Below are 17,789 nucleotides of genomic sequence, written 5' to 3' on the forward strand. Positions count from 1 at the left end.
AGACCTAAGCAATGACTGGCAGAACCAGCTGTCTGAATCCTGTTTGGATCTAGGATTAAAGAAGTCAAACAGGACGAATGGCACCCTGCACAGGTAAATGTGATTATAGAGCCGGGTCAGTGTGATCATTAGTATGTCTCTGAATGTGAATCTATGTCTTTTACCTTTTGTGCCATGAGCGCTTGTATATACAATGAAATAAGATATATTTGAGCTTTAATATCACCACTGTAATTTTTCCTCAGTACTGCTCTGGCTCACCTGTCCGACTCTAAGCTGCCCAAGGATGAGGCTTTAAGGCTGCTGCGAGTGGAGATGCAGCGCTGCCTGGGCAGTTTAAAAGGAAGAGACAAAAGATCGGTCAGCTGCAGGAGGAGCTCCAGCGCTGTCAGGGTCGAGTGAACGAGCTGCAGGCAGAACTGGATGAAGCCAATCTTAGTGCTTCGGTGAGGGCTTTTCCTGATAAAAGTAAAAAAAAAAAAAGGGTGAAAAGATGTAAAACATTCAACTAAGATATGGATTTTTGACACATTATTTAATCCTAACCCTAACCCTAAAAATCCACAGATAAGTTTTAAAGTAGAATAAGGAAGTAACACACATAGACACTGAGGATAAATAAAAGTGAAGATATGACTGGCTCTGATGCCGATAATGTTCATTTCCACAGGTCAGAGAGACCAACCAGATGAAACATCCAGACATGACTGGAGACTCTCAAAAAGAGTTGATTAGACTACAGGAAGACAAGCAACACTTGCAGGAACAAGTGGAGGTTGGTTGTAGTGTATGGTCAAATAATGTTCTTTATTTTCTCGTCAAAATTATAAAATACTGTTGTTCTCTCAAAACCCTAGTTGTTAGAAAAGAAGATTAATGAGCTGAAACAGTGCGAGGAAAAGCTGAAGGCTGCCAATTCTGAGCTGTGCACCAAAATGAGGGAGATGATCCAGGAGCTGGACCAAGAAAAGCAGGAGGCTTCAGAGAGGTGAGACACATAGAAGGAATATATACTGCATTTACAAAAAAATACACACACTGAGTTGTGTGTGTGTATATATATATATATATATATATTTTTTTTTTTTTACAGTATTGTATTGTTGTTATTTTAAGATCTGAGCGGATTCATCAGCAGTACAGAAACGACGTGGTCAACCGGGTCAGAACAGAGCTCATGCTGGAACACGATGCTCAAGTTGAAAAGCTGACTGCACAGCACCAGCAGCAGCTTCAGCAGTTACAGTAAGTCTTCTGCTCCTGAAAACTTTTGTCATCTGAAAACCTTTGCAGCTCCTTTAAACTGCTTTATACTTCCTTCACAGAACCCAGTTGTCTGAAGCCAGTGATAAGATGTTGGCAGTGCAAGAATGTTACATATCTGTGTGCAAGGAGAAAGACATGATTGAAGAAAGCATACGTAACGGAGAGAAGGAGGAGGCTTTGATCAGAGAGGAGAGTGGTACGGCTGTGGAGAAGCTGAGAACTGAACTCGAGGCTCAGCATCGGGCCTCAATCACACAGCTCAAAGCTCTTTGGTGCAAAGAGAAGGAGACTGACATCCAGCAGCAGGTGGAATTTCATGTAGCCTCAGCCAAGGATGCATGGAAGGAGGAACTGCAAAAGGTATGACCACTCAAAATCAATATCCTCCTCCCTTAACACAATAATGGTTTTATGCCAGTGGCAGCCATGGCTAGTGAAATATTAGTTGCAGATTGTTCTTCTACTTGTTTGTGCCATTCTTGTGAATATCATATTATATTACGGGAGATTCAGTCTTTCTTATTTGTCACAAATGTTTACTTGGACTCAACAAGGTCACTTTGACAAACCACATTTTTACCCACAATTCAAGAATTCATCTTGTTATGTTTTGACTGAATTTGTTCTCCATGGACGGCAGGTAATTGTCACTAAACAACATGATGAAGTCCTCTTTTCAATCTTTCTGTACTCTGTAAAAATAGCCTCTAAGTGAAGATGGCATGTATCTCATTGAGATCATACATTTGATATCATGCTAACTCCAACTTTGCCCAAAAAATACTATTACATTATATAAGCTTCATGAAGAGTTTACTACCTATGTTACACTCAGTGACAAGGCAGTAATTTTAGCTTCCCACTTCTTTGCAGATGGAGACTACCTGGGTCCAGAGGCTGGAGGAAGCTCAGAGAGAGAAACACAGAGAGACTGCTGAGGTGACCTGTCAGACAGATGAGATTGAGGCCAGCAGTTTGACAATTACTGCTGAGGAGCTGGACTCCAGGCTCAGTGCCCAGAAACAGCAGCTGCAGCTGGAAGCTGACAAAGTCCGACGCAAAGCTGTGGAGGAAGCCAGGAAACAAGCCCAGAGAGAGTCGCAGAAGAAACACTTGGATGACATGGCCAAGCAGGTCAGTGTTTTATTATAGGCATACCATGTAGTAAGTATATATATTATTAGTTCACCAATTGCTAATAAGCTATATACCAGCCTCTGTAAAAGCTATTTTCTACCCATTAATACAGGTTGAAGGTGCAGTAACCAGAGCCTATAATCGTTGGATTGAGGATCTGACTTCATTACCAGAATACCAAGCCTCTCTGCAAACTGAGAAGGAGACGTGGGAAGAACTACATGAAAAACACACAGAACAAGAGGTACAACAGGGTTTTATCTTTCTGATTTAAAAAGTGTCTCTGTTGTCAAGTGTAACTTTTCTTAAGATTTTGTTTCTTTATTTAAATGTTTCAGGTGTCTCGGGCCCTGAGGGAGGCAGAGCAGCAATGGCACAAGAAGTACAAGAGCCAGCTGGAGGAGCACAGCTCTGGAGCACAGAGGGTAGAGGAGCTTCAAGAGCAGCTGGCAGCTCTCCAGAGCCAGCTGGAGCAAATGAACAGAGAGCAAGCCGCCCTGTTGAAAGCTGAGCTCGCTGGAGCTAGAGCAGCCTGGAACAGAGACAAGCAGCAAGAGATCTCCATCATACAGGCTCGTAGCGAGCAAATGTACCAAACAAAGCTGCAAGAACAGTGCAAAAACCTCCAGCAGACTGTGCAGCAAACCAGAGAGGATGCTGACCACCAGAAGAAGGAGCTGCTCCTGCAGATGGAGACCAAGATTCAGCAGACCGTGAGGGCTCGGGAGGAGGAGTGGAGATGCCTGTACGCAGAGAAGGAGCTGAACCAGAGACAGCAGATTAGAGATGAGTTGCTAGCAGAGCTTCAGACTGAACTGGCAGAGGTCCAGGCACAACTTCTCAGGGATCACAAAACAGATCAGCAAGATACCAGAAGGACCAGCGGTGCAACAACAGAGACTACAGTAACACATATCATCCAAAATTCATGCCGAGATATGGTCAACACAGCAGTATCCCTGGCTAAGAAGGAGTGGAAGAAAGTAAGTGATGATATCTGTTGTCTAAAAATGACTTTAGGAGGACAGGCTCTGTTCAGTGATTAATTTCACAAGAGACAAAGGGTTGTTTGCACATTTAACTCCAGCTGGGCTCAAGTACATCACAGGTAGTGTTGGTGAGGATTTATTTGAATATGCCCCTCTCTATTGTTTTCTGTAATGTGGAACACTTTTGAGTTTTTTTTTTTTTTTTTTCACTTAAAGGTTTTACTTTTGTTTCAACAGATAAGTGAAGATAGGCTGAGCCGTGTCCTGAAAGAAACACAAGAACAACATGAGAGAGAAATCAACAACATGCAAAGTATGTGATGTGCTTCTCAGTAAGCAGTGCACTGTGAAAACCTCCAACTCAAGTCAATCACATACTCTGTTCATTTTAACAAACTACTAAATGTGGCCATCATTAGTTTACATGCAATGATAACCCATTATTTCCAGGCTCGCTGTCCCAGAGGGAGCAATCCCGTTGCAGGAAGGAATGCTGTGAGACTGTAAGTAAGCTGCAGAAGAAGAACCAGGAGCTCCAGAGACATTTAGAGAAAGCCTGCCGTCAACTGCAGCACAGCATCCGAGAGCACAAAGCTGCCATGCAGCATCTCAAAGGTATATTTATTCAGTGCATTTAAAATGTTTCCGAAATTGCATCTAAGTACATTTAGTCAGCTGACGGTGCATCTGTGTTGATGGTACACGTTGCTGTTTATTGTAGATGAACATGAAAGCAGTTTACAAAAGGCAAAGGAGGAACATCTGCTGCAGCTGGAGGAAGTCAAAAGAGGCAATGAATCCTCCAGGTCTGTGTAATATTCTTTTCTTACCGTTATTATATTTTCTCAGTAAATCAAGATATCAGGAAATGGGTGGTATTTTTTTTTAAAAGAGGCTGAGTGATAATGTTCAATCATAATAAAAAGGAGTACAAGTGAAGGAGCAAAGCTGAAACAAGAGAATGTTTATTATGAAAATATTAGGCGATTATAGTTTTATAGACATTTGCTTTTTCCAAAACTTGACTTTAGTAAATAACTGTCATAAAATTTCTTCTATGTCTTCAGTGGGGTTAAAATAATGCAAGTGGACAGGACACTTTATTGATTACATGTATTTTTCATAATGTAAACTGTTTAACATTAGTTGTGTTAGTTTATCTCAATCCTAACAAATAAATTGTTTTTGTTTACAGAAGCCCTGATCAACAACAACATCTTCAGCAAGGCCTCGAGGAGATGAAGCAGCAGTATCTGATGACTGTGGAAAAGATCAGAGGTTGGTGTTGTCGCTTGAGACATTGAGGGACACGACTTGTCCTCATTTGTGAATTGAACGCAGGTTTATTCAAATATGTGCATCAAACCCGTCCAGTCCTCTTCCTCCTGTATCTACCTGATAAATAAAACAGACTGTTTTTTTTATGTTTGTCAGGAGACATGTTGCATTACCTCCAGGAAAGCAGAGAGCGAGCAGCAGAGATGATCCGCATGGAGGTGCAGAGGGAGAGGCAGGACACTGCCAGAAAGATGCGGCGCTATTATTTGACCTGTCTGCAGGAGTTACTGCAAGATGGAGGAAAGACTACAGGGCAAGCAGCCGTAATTATCCTAAACTTGTTTGCTTGCTTCATCATGGGTCCTTAGGCTAATTGTATTGATCTTCCTGTCTTCTGCAGTGCTGAAAAGAAAATAATTAATGCTGCGAGCAAGCTGGCGGCCATGGCTAAAGTGCTGGAGACACCTTTCAAAAGCAGATCTGAAAAGAGCTGCAGTTTACCAAGTGAGTCCTATTGAACAGATCTGCTTTCCTGTGGATGTTTGTCCTCAAAATATCAAGTGGTATGCAACTGTGTTTTGTACCAGCAGGCGGTTCAACGGCTGCATCCACCGCTGGCTGTCCTCCAGGTAGAAACGCTGGTTTCAGTAGGAACCTGTCAACGCTAACCGAGCCTCCTGCCATCTGGCCAGAGGAGAGATCCCACAGGGAAAAGACTTCTGTGGATTCAGGACCAACCACTGCACTGAGGTCTAAACTTTTAAGCCACCAGGACGGTCCTGCATCTGGGAAGGAAGTAGCCTCAGTGGACGCAGAAATGAGGCCCCAGGCTGCCTACACAAACCTCACCTCTTCCAAACCGTCTTATCAGATGGCTTCTTCATCCCATGTTGATGTGATCAATGTCTCTGTGAGGAGTAAAAGCAAGGAGCTGTACCTGCAGAGAGGTGAATCCAGCAAATCGGACATCCGCTTGGAGTCACAGCGACAGAGCAAACCATTCCTGGTCCAAGAGGCTCCTGTCCGGGATGAGAAACACACAGACTGGAGCGTGACTAGCAGTGACTCGGACTCCGGCTTCCAGTTCCCGAAACTGTCCTACTCGGAGAGGAAAGTAGAACCCGTGAAGCCCTTTTCTGTGTCTGCTGCATCAGCTAGCGGTATAGGAGAGTTCGGCAGCCTCACCCCAGATGTTTCTGACCTAACAGTTTATAATGACATTGCCAAGAAGACACCTCACTCCGGGACCTTTCCCCATGTAAAGAGGAGTACGCGCAGGGAGCCTACTCCTGGGTCCGAATGTGATGAGCAGCAGGGAGGTTATTCCAGGCATCTGTTCTCTGAGCTGAGGCAACGCCAGCAGGACAGCGGCTTTGACAGTCCGTTCCTCCCACAAAAATGACAAAGGATGGACAGGTATGAGGTGAAGTGGGGAGATCACATAGTGCCTTTATTACAGTTAAAGTGTTTACATGGTATTAAACCTTCATAGTTGCTTGCAGTGCATTTGTATTTTGTATTATTGTTGAGGAATAGTTGTATGTTTTTGGAAATACGCTTAATTCCTTTCCTACTGTGAGTAAAATGAAACTTGTTCCCACTCTCATGTATTTAGGTGTAACAGAAAATATGCAAAGCAGCTAATCTGTCTTTGTCCACCTCCATTACATTTAACACTCACTTATTAGTAGTTATATCAAAAGGTTTAATCTGCTTGAAGCCAAAGGAAGTAGTGTGACGTACAACTTGATAATTATTGAGCTTTAGAGTTGATGCTAGACTTTCAAACAAGTCGGACGCATTATTTCTTCCTGTTTTTTTTAGTCGTTGTGCTAATCTGACCTAACCAGCTGCTCACTGTAGCTTCATATTAACTAAATAGATATGAGAGAAAAAAAAACTAACACAGTTTGTTCATTGTAGAAAAACGCTGTTTACATTTCAAATCACTCACATCACACAGAAGTGAGTTATGCTTCACAAAGTAATCCAGGGTTGACTGATTTATCAAAGTGCTTTGAGTAAACCTGCTTCAGTCTGAAGCGTTTTTATGCGTATTTATTTATATTTAGCGTTTAACGTGCTGTGGTTCACGTCTAAAGGTGAAGCATGAAGCCAAAGACCACGAAGTGAGTGTTTCCTCTGCATCTCTGTACTTGTTCAGAAGTCATACATGACAGATTAGTGTGTGTTGAAGCTTCGTTCAGGTCCAGAGTCGTAGCAGCTCAGCCTCATAACCACACTGAATACTAGACGAAGTCAGGATTATTAAAACGCACTTGTCCTGTTTGCTCTTGGCAGGCTCCGAAGAATTTTACACTCCAGTGTGTTTTTGTTTGTATATTAAATGTTTTATCAGGTTTGTATGATATGCTGTGCATACAATATAATTGTGTGTGTATATATATATGTGTATGATATGATATGTTTTAAGCTTTTGAAATAAATCTTAATTCAAATTTAAAAAGTAATCATTGATTGTAAGCGCACCAGAAAGCCCTGCAGCTCTAAACACAGAACAATCTAATCTTATAATCTAAAAAAAATACAATACTGCAAATTGTAATCTTGTAAAGTACAATATAATCTGGGGTTTATTTGTGGTAACATCAGATGAAAACATGTATCCTTTTGGTTTAGAGCATAAACATTAGTAATTTATTTTTATTTTTTCAAGTTGCCCTAAATTGCACCATTTCCGACTCCAAAACAAAACAAGACATCTGAAGGTGTCGCTTTGGTTTTATAGGAAGCTGTGAGGAGCTGGTCCTGTGATATAAGCACAGCAGCTGGAATACTTCTCTAAAAAAAGGCGGATAAAACCAGAAACCCATCGAGTGAAAACTGAGGTTTATAGAGAGTAAACCATTCATTGTAAATCCTTTGGTTGACCTAGTTTAGTTAACGTTTTACAGCCTTTGTTGCACTGAAGTAAAGCTTCAACGTTGGAGGACACGATCAAGCCAGCCCCCGCTTTGTTTTGCAGTATGTGTCTATACGATCATTCATTCACTCTGATTAATGGGTAAATAACAACAAGTAATGAATTATTGGATCCAAATTAAAAAGAAATTCCCTGTTTGGACAAACTCATTCCACTTCAGAATAATAGTCCACCTCCTCAGGATGTCACCCAGGATTTTCAAAGTTTAAGTCCCTTAAAATGTCAGAAAATATCTCTTTTTTTCCTACAATTTTGGATTTAAATTGCTGTTAAACTTTTCTATCCATGTGTGTGAGGTGGGGGTGGAGTACTCCTGATAAAGAAATCTATCTGAAAGACAAAACACCCACAACATCAGTGCCAAATAATTAGAAAAATAATATATTTCTGGACTTGGAGGAAACAGAAGAAAATATACAACAATTTCAAAGACTTTATTAATATCAGTCTATAATTTTCTGAGTTACACTGAGTTGCATCATTTTGATGTACTGGTCTGTGACAGTGGAGAGTTTCCTATCATTCTGAACTTTGATGGAAAAAAAAAATCTTCATCGGCTTTAATTTTGAACTTCTACTTAAGAATGATATGATATTTAATAGGTGTACTTCACTTCTGATGTAAAACTCGTCTGTTAATGTTTTTGAGGTGCTTTCGTTTAGAAATTCCACACGATGCCTTGGTATTTCCTGGGCGACATCCTGAGCTGGTGTGCTATCACACTGAAGTGGAATTAGTTTGTGGAAACGGGGACTTTATTCTTAATTTACAGAGTTAATTTTTTTAATTTACTCAAGTTAAATATAGGGACTTATATCCTTTATTGTTGGTTGTTAGAAGGTTTTTAATATAGTGAGGAGAAGCTAATGGTTAATTTATTTACTGTTTCAGCGTGCTCTCTCTAAATAAATGTCCTTGACGTTCCATCGTTCTGTCTCATTAAACACTTTAGGGAACAAAACTGTGTAACTCCTGGTTTGCTTTATTTCAGGGCTAAGATCATGAACCTGGCAGGTGCTCTCTGAGCATTTTACTGTAGGTTTATAGGAACATTTTCATTATTTTGATTCAATATTAAATGTTTTTATTTTTCTTAAATATGGACTAATTGGAAACAGACATAGATCTGAACTTTATTCTATTATTCAGTAAATTACTGTAAATAATAACACTTTATTTATTCAAAGATTTTTTATTAGGTTTTTATTGATTCAGTATTTAGTGAGATAATGTCTCTCGGCTTTTATTTTGAAGGGCTGTTCTTGAACTTGTTGTGTTTGCGCTCCTCCTCACAACTTCCAGCCCAGAACTGTAAACTGTACTTTGAGATAAACATGCTGGTCTGGACAGTAGCAGTGTGCACATTTGCTGTTTTACTTTATTTTTCATTCCGCCATCCTTACTTTTTCCAGGATGTCCAATACCTGCTCGTTAAGTTAAAGACAACTCGCTCCCTCTTAAAGTTCATCCAGACCAAGTACTTGATCCTGGACAGATTCTTAGACTCGGTGAAGACGCACCCCCACAAGCCGCTCCTTCACTTCAGAGACGAGACGTTCACGTACCGGGACGCGGACGTCCTGAGCAACAAAGCTGCCAAAGTGTTTCTGCGGGATGGAGCTGTCCAAGGAGGTGACACCGTCGCGCTGTTCCTCGGAAATGAGCCGATGTTCCTGTGGCTGTGGCTGGCCCTGGTGAAGATCGGATGTCCCGCTGCTTTCCTCAACTCCAACATCAGATCCAAGTCTCTGCTGCACTGCTTCAACTGCAGCGGGGCCAAGACTCTGGTAGCAGCTGCAGGTAAGGTTTACATTTATGAGTGTTTGGTGGATGATCAACAACTGACCTATTTCACTGAGAAACACCACACACGGTAAGATAAGTAAAAAAGTAAAAAAATAAATAAAAAAATCATTAGAGTCCTGTATTGCAGATTTTAATCATGTAAAAGATCAGAAGTATTATCAGAAAACTTAATAAATTAATTGTTAGCTAAAAATAAGGTCAATTTTTCAAACAATAAGGATGAAAATATCCAAAAGTTCCTTTGATCCTAAAAATATTTAAGCTTCCTGAACATTTTTGTTTCTAATTATTATTTTTTTTGTATTAAATTAAGCCTTAACAAAAATTAAGCAGCCTCTATGAGTGTGTTGGAGAAGGTCAAAGATCAGCTCTGTTTGCCAAATGAAAGGCCGTTTCTCCATGCCCGGTGTGTTTTTGACACATTGTGAACACCGTAGTTAGTTGTTTTTTTGTTACTTATTTATTTATTTTACTGCAGTTCTCTGCAGTATAAAGCAACAAAACTGCTTTACTTAATTAAATACAGAACACAAATCCTCTTCAAATGCTTAAGGGGAAAAAAAATAACTACAGGGCAGGATGTTTGTTCTGCAACTTGGCTGTTGCTTTCTTTGCAATTTGTTTGTGAAGGTTCTCAGTCATCCAGGTTCATGGCACATCCAAAAAAAAAAAAAAAAAAGGTTTAAAAAAAGGCAACTGGACTTGTAGAGTTTTTTGAGACATTTCACCACTCATCCCAGTAGCTTCTTCAGTTCTAAGGGACTGGTGGGAAGTTTGAGGTTTAAATAGGAACTCCTACTGAAACTTGCTTGTTGTGTAAACAACCAGAAACCGGTGCAGCTAATTTCGATTAACAGTTGGGTACTTACCTGTTGTTCAGAGGCTCCAATGTCAAGATGTGAATGGGGTTGAAACTTCTTGGGGACAGAAGTTAAAACTCATTAAAGCTCAGTCCACCTCCTCTGTTTAGAGAAAGTTTTTCCTTAGATGGCCTCCTTTACTCCTCTTTCAAACCATCGGTCTTCTCTGGCTGAGAGTTTCAATTTAATGGGAAGGTTTTCAGGGAAAGCTTATGTTGTTGCCTTTTGAAATATTCCCTGTAGGTTTAATGGTAAACGTTTAAGCAACAAAACGAAAATTTGCGTATAGTCAGCATAAAGAAACGCCCTGATTCCTTGTAACAGGAAACTCCAAAATGTCAAATGAAACTGCATGTGGGAGTTACAGTGTGATGTCCACTGAAGAGGCAGTGATTACTTTGGAGCTGAACAATGAACCTCTGCCATCACAGAAGAATAACCTCGGTGAATGTGGCTTTATATTAATGATATTAGGCAGTTAAAAGTGCACTTAGTTTTGGCTTGTGACGCCAAACAAAGGGTATAAAAGTTTAACAGAAGAGAGACTTCTCTCGCAATCTTTAAAGATGGTTTTCCTGAATAACTGGTTTAGGCCTGAAGATGTGCAACTAGTCAATATTTCACAAAGCGAAGCAAGTAAAGAATAACTATGAAAAGTAGAACATTTAATTGTGTTCTCAGGTCATTTATCTTTACCCTTAGTGTTAGAGAATAATTTGACTTGCCCATAGATAGTTTGTGTAGTTAATGTTAGATTACTGCTGGCGTCAGCTATCTGCCCTATTTTCTCTCTGAGGAACATGCCAAGGCCACGGTCCCTCTTTGGCGTCTTCAGTCTCACTCTCTGGCTGTCTACAGACACAGCTGTAGAGTTAGATGATAACGCCCTGCGTCACTGGAGGACACATTGTATTTCCTAGCTGGTGTGAATCCTTATCTTCATGTTTATGTACTATAGCCAACTGGATGTTAACACATCTCCCCTTTCTGCCTCGGCCCACCTTTCTAGTATAAGAATGTGAGCTTTACTGTTTGACCCTTAGAATTGAGGTGGACTCATGCACTTATGTTGTGATGACGAATCTTCTGTTCTCCTCGATCGAGCCTAAATAAACTCCTTCAGCATAAGACATACAGGACTCTGGTACTTCTTCTTCATCGGCATCACCACAAATTCCTCCCTAACACTTAGTAAGCAGTGAACTAAACCACTGAACAGTGTATGAACCAGTAAGAAGCAGCTCCAGCCACAACAGGAAAGTGTTGATTACATGTTCATTTATCACTAGGTAATACTGCAGTACTTTAAAGCTGTTCTATTTGTACTTTTACCTAAGTAAAATGTTGAAGATTTTTTTATTTCCAGAGCTACAGGATGCTGTGGAGGAGATCCTGCCCAGTCTGCTGGAGCAGCAGGTCACTGTTTTCATCTTAGCTGACGGATGCAAAACTGCAGGCCTGAAGAGCTTCAAAGACAAAATGAACTGGGCCTCCTCTGAGCCTCTACCCAAGGAGTTAAGGTCCCATTTAACCCTGCAGAGTCCAGCAATCTACATATACACATCAGGGACAACAGGTACGATACTGCAGGTGTTGATGTGCAGTTAAAGAAACAGTAAATCCATTACACAATCCATCGCTCGCTTCTCTTTAAACAGGTCTCCCTAAAGCTGCAGTGGTCACTCACGGCAAACTGTGGGCCATGGCTTTCATGATGAGGACAGCGGGAGTGAAAGCGGGAGAGGATGTGATTTATACCAGCCTCCCACTCTATCACAGCGCCGGCCTCCTCGGATTCCTCACAGCCATTGAGAGCGGTATGCAAACAACACAGATGATAGCGGGGTTTTTTTTTTTAGACACAAGACTGATGTTGTTGTTTTTGTGTGTGGCACTCAGTTGAAGGTGATTAATGAGAAAGAATTTAGAGGTTGTAAATATGTAAATGGTGACAAACATAAGTATTTTACAACAAGTTAAGTGATAAACAGGATATACAGTATAATTCATTTTATTTAGGACTATTTTTAGATGCAGATTAATCCACATTTTGTGCTCTAGTCTAGTATACAGGTTGACTGGCCAGGGTAGTTTGCCCGTTGACGAGGACAATGTGGAAAGATTGTAATGTTGCTCAGCTAATCTGAAGAAATTAAAATTTGGCATAATATGCATCCACATATTTATTTGGGATTAAGGTCACGTGAGAGTCTGTTCTTTAGCACACTTACTGTCACTGCGACGTACTATAGACCAGTGGTTTTCAAAGTGGGGGCAGCGGCCAGGGGGCGCTAGGGGGGCCTCAGACAATTGGAGGGAAGATAAGAAAAGAAATTGCAAAACTAATAAAATATAATCTAATTATTTTTAATCATTATTATATTATTATATAGTGAATAAAAGTAAGAAAAAAAGATTCTAAAAGTTGATGTTTCTTTACATATTTTGTAGCATTGTCTGTAGGTTTGCAAAGGGGGTCCTCGGCCAGAAGCTAATGCTGTTTGGGGGCCTTGACATGTAAAAGTTTGGGAACCCCTGCTGTAGACCACAGGTTGACGGCACAGAGAGGTCGGAAGCCTTTGCTGTATGTAGATGAACTGAAATGATGAAGCTCCCTGTTTTGGTCTGCCCACATTAAAATGCTAATGCTATTAAAATACTTGAGCTCATTTCTCAGGACCGTGGGGCAATGTCAGACAGAAAAGGTTGGAACTTCTCCAAACGATTATTTTGGTCCGAGTAAAATGAAGCTACATTTCCAATTTTCATAACGAAGGAACATCTCCTCCAGTGAGACAGTGTGTCTGATCCATGATTGTAAAACAGTATAATGTGTTCCTGTGTGCAGGCATCACTGTTGCTTTGAGGAGTAAATTTTCTGCATCTAACTTCTGGGACGACTGCAGAAAATATAACGTCACTGTGATACAGTACATAGGCGAAACTATGCGTTACCTCTGCAACACGCCAAAGGTTAGAATTAAAACAGTACTAACCTAAACGTCAAATTAAGGTCACCAGACATGTCAACAACTGTTTTTTTTTTTTGCCCAACAGAAACTCAATGATCAAGACCACAAAGTAAGACTCGCAATAGGCAACGGGATCAGAGCAGATGTTTGGAGGGACTTCACAAGAAGGTTTGGAAACATCTATATCAGAGAGTTTTACGCAGCAACGGAGGGAAATTTCGCTCTGCTCAATTACACCGGAAAGATCGGTGCTATTGGACGAGACGGCTTCTTGTACAGGGTAAAATTCCACGTTTGGCATTGTGAAGTAAAAGCTGTTGCTCCATGAGCAGCGTTTCAGCTTCTTTCTTTTGCCTTGCAGAGGTTTTATCCGTACGCTGTGATCAAGTATGACGTAGACAAAGGAGAGCCTTTGAGGGGTTCGTCTGGTTTCTGCACAGAGGCTGACAAAGGTACCAGAGATTTAGAGAGAGCACCACTCAAGACAAAGAGGTCACGCACTAGACTTGGTGTCCTCCAATTTTAGGCCAAGAAAGTTCATCAGGTGCATAATAAATCAGAATAGGAGTCTGTATGCAGTGTCGGAGTCAGATGATGTGTATCACTACGTCGGTGTAACTCTTTAGTCCATCACAGCACAAAGCCCGTCCAAACGATTTGATTGGTCCATAAGATCTTCACCAGACCATGTACTCCCAACTCCCAACAGAGCGACTCCAGACTGAGTTCAGGCTGTCTTCCTGGCAATTTTACTGAATTTATTTCTAGTGGGGTAAAGAATGCACCTATGCTAAGTTCGCACAACGACTGTCAGTATTACAAAACTGCCATGTCATTGAGTCGTTGTTAAAAATTAACCTGCAGCGTACACATTTGATTGGTTGATGCTTAACCACATAATTGGAGTGCTGAAAATGATTAAAGCCAGCTCAGCTTTGATTTGTAGTGCTCCAAGTTCACCACTCTTGCTCTTTCAGCAGTAGTGTGAGCCCAGTATTAGAAGCAAGGACAATATCACTTTTAAGAAATCATCTTCTGGTGCCCATGAACATGTGTAGTAAATTTCATGACGAACCAATCAACAATCAGGATGTTTAAAAAATATCAACCTCATGGCGGCGCTAGAGGAGAAGTTAGAGGATCATTGAAGCCAGCAGGACTCATCCTCTGGGGACTCTGGTTTGGTGATTTTCTTTAAAAATGCGTCCTAAATCCACACCAGCACATCACTTCACCACACAAAGTGTTTACAAAATGCTTTAAAATGACAGAGTCTCTACTACATTATCATACAAGCTAGCTGCGTTTACAATGAACTACCCCCACATATTTATATTCCCCTTTTCACTTTGCTCAGGTGAGCCTGGACTTCTGATATCTCTAATATCAGTGAGGACTCCGTTCTCTGGTTACGCGGGAGACCTGCAGCAGACCGAGAGGAAGAAGCTCCACAACGTTTTCAAGAAAGGAGACATGTACTTCAACACCGGTGACCTGCTGCGCATCGATGACGACCACTTCATCTACTTTCAGGATCGCGTTGGAGACACATTCAGGTGAGACAACGTTTTAAAGAGATGCCTAAAAAGCCTACATGTATCGTCATTTTATGAACACTGTCAACAGATGGAAAGGAGAGAATGTGGCTACAACTGAGGTGGCTGATGTCGTCTCGCTGGCTGACTGCATTGAAGAGGCCAATGTTTATGGAGTTGAAGTGTCAGGTAAATTCCTACACATTTTAATATATATATATATATATATAATCATTAACTTCTTATCTGCACATAAGTACAAGGATGTCCAACTTCCATGACTGCATTTACCATTAACTCTGTTTGCCAGCTGTCTGTGAATTTTCTATGTGAAAGGGCACGACTTTAAAATCAGGGTTCATGGAACTTCTCCCAGATTCTCAGTGGTATTTACACTTTGTCGGTCAGTTGCGTCACTGTCCTGGTCCCAATCTCTGAATGATGTTGGACTTTACGAAGAGAGGAGGTGATTATCTGTGCACTCTATGACACCACAGTGATCAGGAGGAGCTGGCTCTGGTCTCTCAAAGGGCCAGTGTGCAGGATTCAGGGGGCGTCTATTAGAAGAAACTGAAAAATCATGTTATTGTCATTGTATAATCACATTTTATTTCAGATTCTCGTGGTTTTGTTTGGTTAGAATAAGCCCTTTATTTCAACAGAGGCAACATGTCCTCGCCCATAGAGCCTGCCGTGTTATACTGCCATGTTTCTTCAGAGGCTCTTTTACATTTGCACACATGTACTACAGAGTGACACTTTCATACGTACTGTACGCCAAACTACAGCAGATTGTCCATGTCAGGTGCATTCTCATCTACTTCACTGAAATTATCAACACACCCACTAGTTCGCTATAAATACTCCGGACGATGGCCGGCTGTATTCACAGATGACTACATTACCCTTACTTTGTACTACAGAGCTTGGCAGGATCCAGTCTGTTTCATATCTGGTCCACTTGTTGATGTCCTGAAAGTGTCAGCGATCCAGAGCATGTGTGACAGCGGCCTGTGAGGGAAGGGTACTCTGTTGGCTGCAATCTGGATCCTCACCATCCAGACTAAATTCTTCATACTGGTCCTTTAAAGTCAAATCCTTGTGTGCTGCCTTTGTTGGAGGACCCCACCTTTGAATTTGGACGCAGCTTAAGCACAGCAGCAGCAGTCAAGTGAGAAAAAAAGACAGAGATTTTCACAGAAAGCAAAGTTCAAAAGTCAGCATGATAACAAAACTGATACGCACACTCTATTTAAGCTATTTATTACTTTTCTCACTTATTACTTAACGGATATGACTATCCTATCCTTTATTACTATTACAATTAAAGATTACCGTTATTACTAATTACTATTACAGGTAAATATATTATATATCACTATTATGTATTACTATTACTAATTGCACTTATATATTACTTTGACTTATTTATTACCACTATTATTTTTTGTATTTATCTTATTATTACTTATTGCATATTATTATTTCTCTCTTTCTCAATAAATAGTTAAATGACTAAAGCCTATAGTTTCATGAGTCACCTGCTGTTTTCAGGTCAGGAGGGCAGAGCTGGGATGGCTGCTGTGACTGTAAGAGACGGACAGACGTTTGACTCTTCAGCGGTTTATAAGCTTGTTGAAAACTTTCTGCCGGCATACGCAAGGCCACGTTTTATAAGGATTCGGGTACGTTTATTCCAGTTGTCTTATGTTTTTTTTTTTTTACAAATTCTTACAAACATGATCACATCACATCTCCTCTGTGGCTGGTTACAGAGTTCCTTGGATGTTACGGGGACGTACAAGCATTTGAAGGGGAAGCTGGTGGAGGACGGCTTTGACCCAAATAAAATAACAGACCCCCTTTACTTTCTGGATGAAAAGGAAAAGAATTACACCCCACTCACACGGGACATTTTTGATTCTGTTGTAGCAGGAAAAATCAAAATTTAAAGTGGCACCTGCTTCATTAGAGGATGTTGTAATTAATCTTTCTCTTTATTGAGCTTTAAGGAAATTTGTTGCCGCAGTCTGTGCAGAGCCTCACATGAATTCATATATGCAGAGAACATCCACTACACATTTATACACACATACCTATATACAGGCACAGTTAACAGGGTATTTTGTTTAGCGCTGCTATGGCAGAGGGGACAACACTGCTGCTATAACGTGCTCATTTCCAGGGTAATGTTTGAGCTAGTGTTTCTTATTCTGGTCCATGTAGGCTGTTATCAGTATCAAAGGTGACATCTTTTAAATGGTGGATTTTGATTTGTGTGACTGTTGAACGTTAAAGGTCTCACTCTGCTTAGGGCTTAGTTAATACGAAGAAAATAAAATATTACAATTTTTCAGTAAATAGCTCTACTCAACACATTCTACACATAATGACCCAGTTTATCGTGTTAAGGTTAAAACACAATAAGTAGATGCTAGCTACAGCTTCTCAAGATTGCTAAAATCAGAAATCCTTTGATAATAATTCACGGCTCATTTCTATTAAATGACCAATGCACGTCATATTAAATAAACGGCAATGGCATCTGCTTGGATTAAACATAACTGAAAATGTTTCTGTAGCACTTAATAACGTCGTGCACTATTTGCATATTGAATGAGACTGACACTTCTATACTGCTGAGTAAATGTAAATGATCTCTGCGTTCGTCATTAAAGCCTTTCACGTTGCTGTTACAATACTCTTAATATTTTCTTTTTTAACTACAAGTGCAATGAACAATATTATTCGTTTTATTCAATTATTTATTTCCAAAAAGCGTTTAAAAAAGGCAACTGGCCTTGTAGAGTTTTTTTGAGAAGACGTTTCACCACCGAGAAGAGTAGCTTCTTCAGTTCTAGGGGGCCGGTGGGAAGTTTGAGGTTTAAATAGGAAACTATGTGGGTAACCCATCAGTAACTTGCTTGACTTGTTTCTATAAACAACCAGAATCTGGTGCAGCTCAATTCCATTAGTGGTTAGATGGTTACCTTTGTGCTTT

At 40.5% G+C, this 17,789-nt stretch overlaps 2 protein-coding genes across 2 annotated transcripts in view; both read left to right on the plus strand.

The window, feature by feature from the left end:
- The window catches only part of cep152 (centrosomal protein 152), a 12,429-nt gene extending 5,346 nt beyond the window's left edge, over positions 1 to 7,083 (plus strand). Inside the window, 17 exon segments of the mRNA XM_084555955.1 lie at positions 3 to 93; positions 246 to 343; positions 346 to 446; positions 671 to 775; positions 858 to 988; positions 1,117 to 1,245; positions 1,326 to 1,626; positions 2,140 to 2,400; positions 2,516 to 2,647; positions 2,742 to 3,386; positions 3,630 to 3,705; positions 3,843 to 4,007; positions 4,114 to 4,198; positions 4,588 to 4,670; positions 4,827 to 4,983; positions 5,071 to 5,174; positions 5,261 to 7,083. Of these exon segments, the coding sequence (XP_084412081.1) occupies positions 3 to 93; positions 246 to 343; positions 346 to 446; positions 671 to 775; positions 858 to 988; positions 1,117 to 1,245; positions 1,326 to 1,626; positions 2,140 to 2,400; positions 2,516 to 2,647; positions 2,742 to 3,386; positions 3,630 to 3,705; positions 3,843 to 4,007; positions 4,114 to 4,198; positions 4,588 to 4,670; positions 4,827 to 4,983; positions 5,071 to 5,174; positions 5,261 to 6,072 (3,476 nt within the window). The 3' untranslated portion in view covers positions 6,073 to 7,083.
- Positions 7,084 to 8,949: 1,866 nt separating this feature from the next.
- Positions 8,950 to 17,424, plus strand: LOC311496195 (long-chain fatty acid transport protein 2-like; the record flags this gene model as incomplete). Its single annotated transcript, XM_084555957.1, has 10 exons — positions 8,950 to 9,415; positions 11,648 to 11,857; positions 11,940 to 12,098; positions 13,130 to 13,254; positions 13,339 to 13,533; positions 13,615 to 13,705; positions 14,611 to 14,809; positions 14,880 to 14,977; positions 16,343 to 16,473; positions 16,564 to 17,424. 10 exons carry the CDS (start codon positions 8,950 to 8,952, stop codon positions 16,738 to 16,740), a joined length of 1,851 nt encoding a protein of 616 aa, XP_084412083.1. The 3' UTR covers positions 16,741 to 17,424.
- Between the last annotated feature and the right edge of the window lie 365 nt (positions 17,425 to 17,789).

Source organism: Chelon labrosus, assembly GCF_963514085.1.
Source record: "Chelon labrosus genome assembly, chromosome: 11".
Taxonomy (NCBI): Eukaryota; Metazoa; Chordata; class Actinopteri; order Mugiliformes; family Mugilidae; genus Chelon; species Chelon labrosus.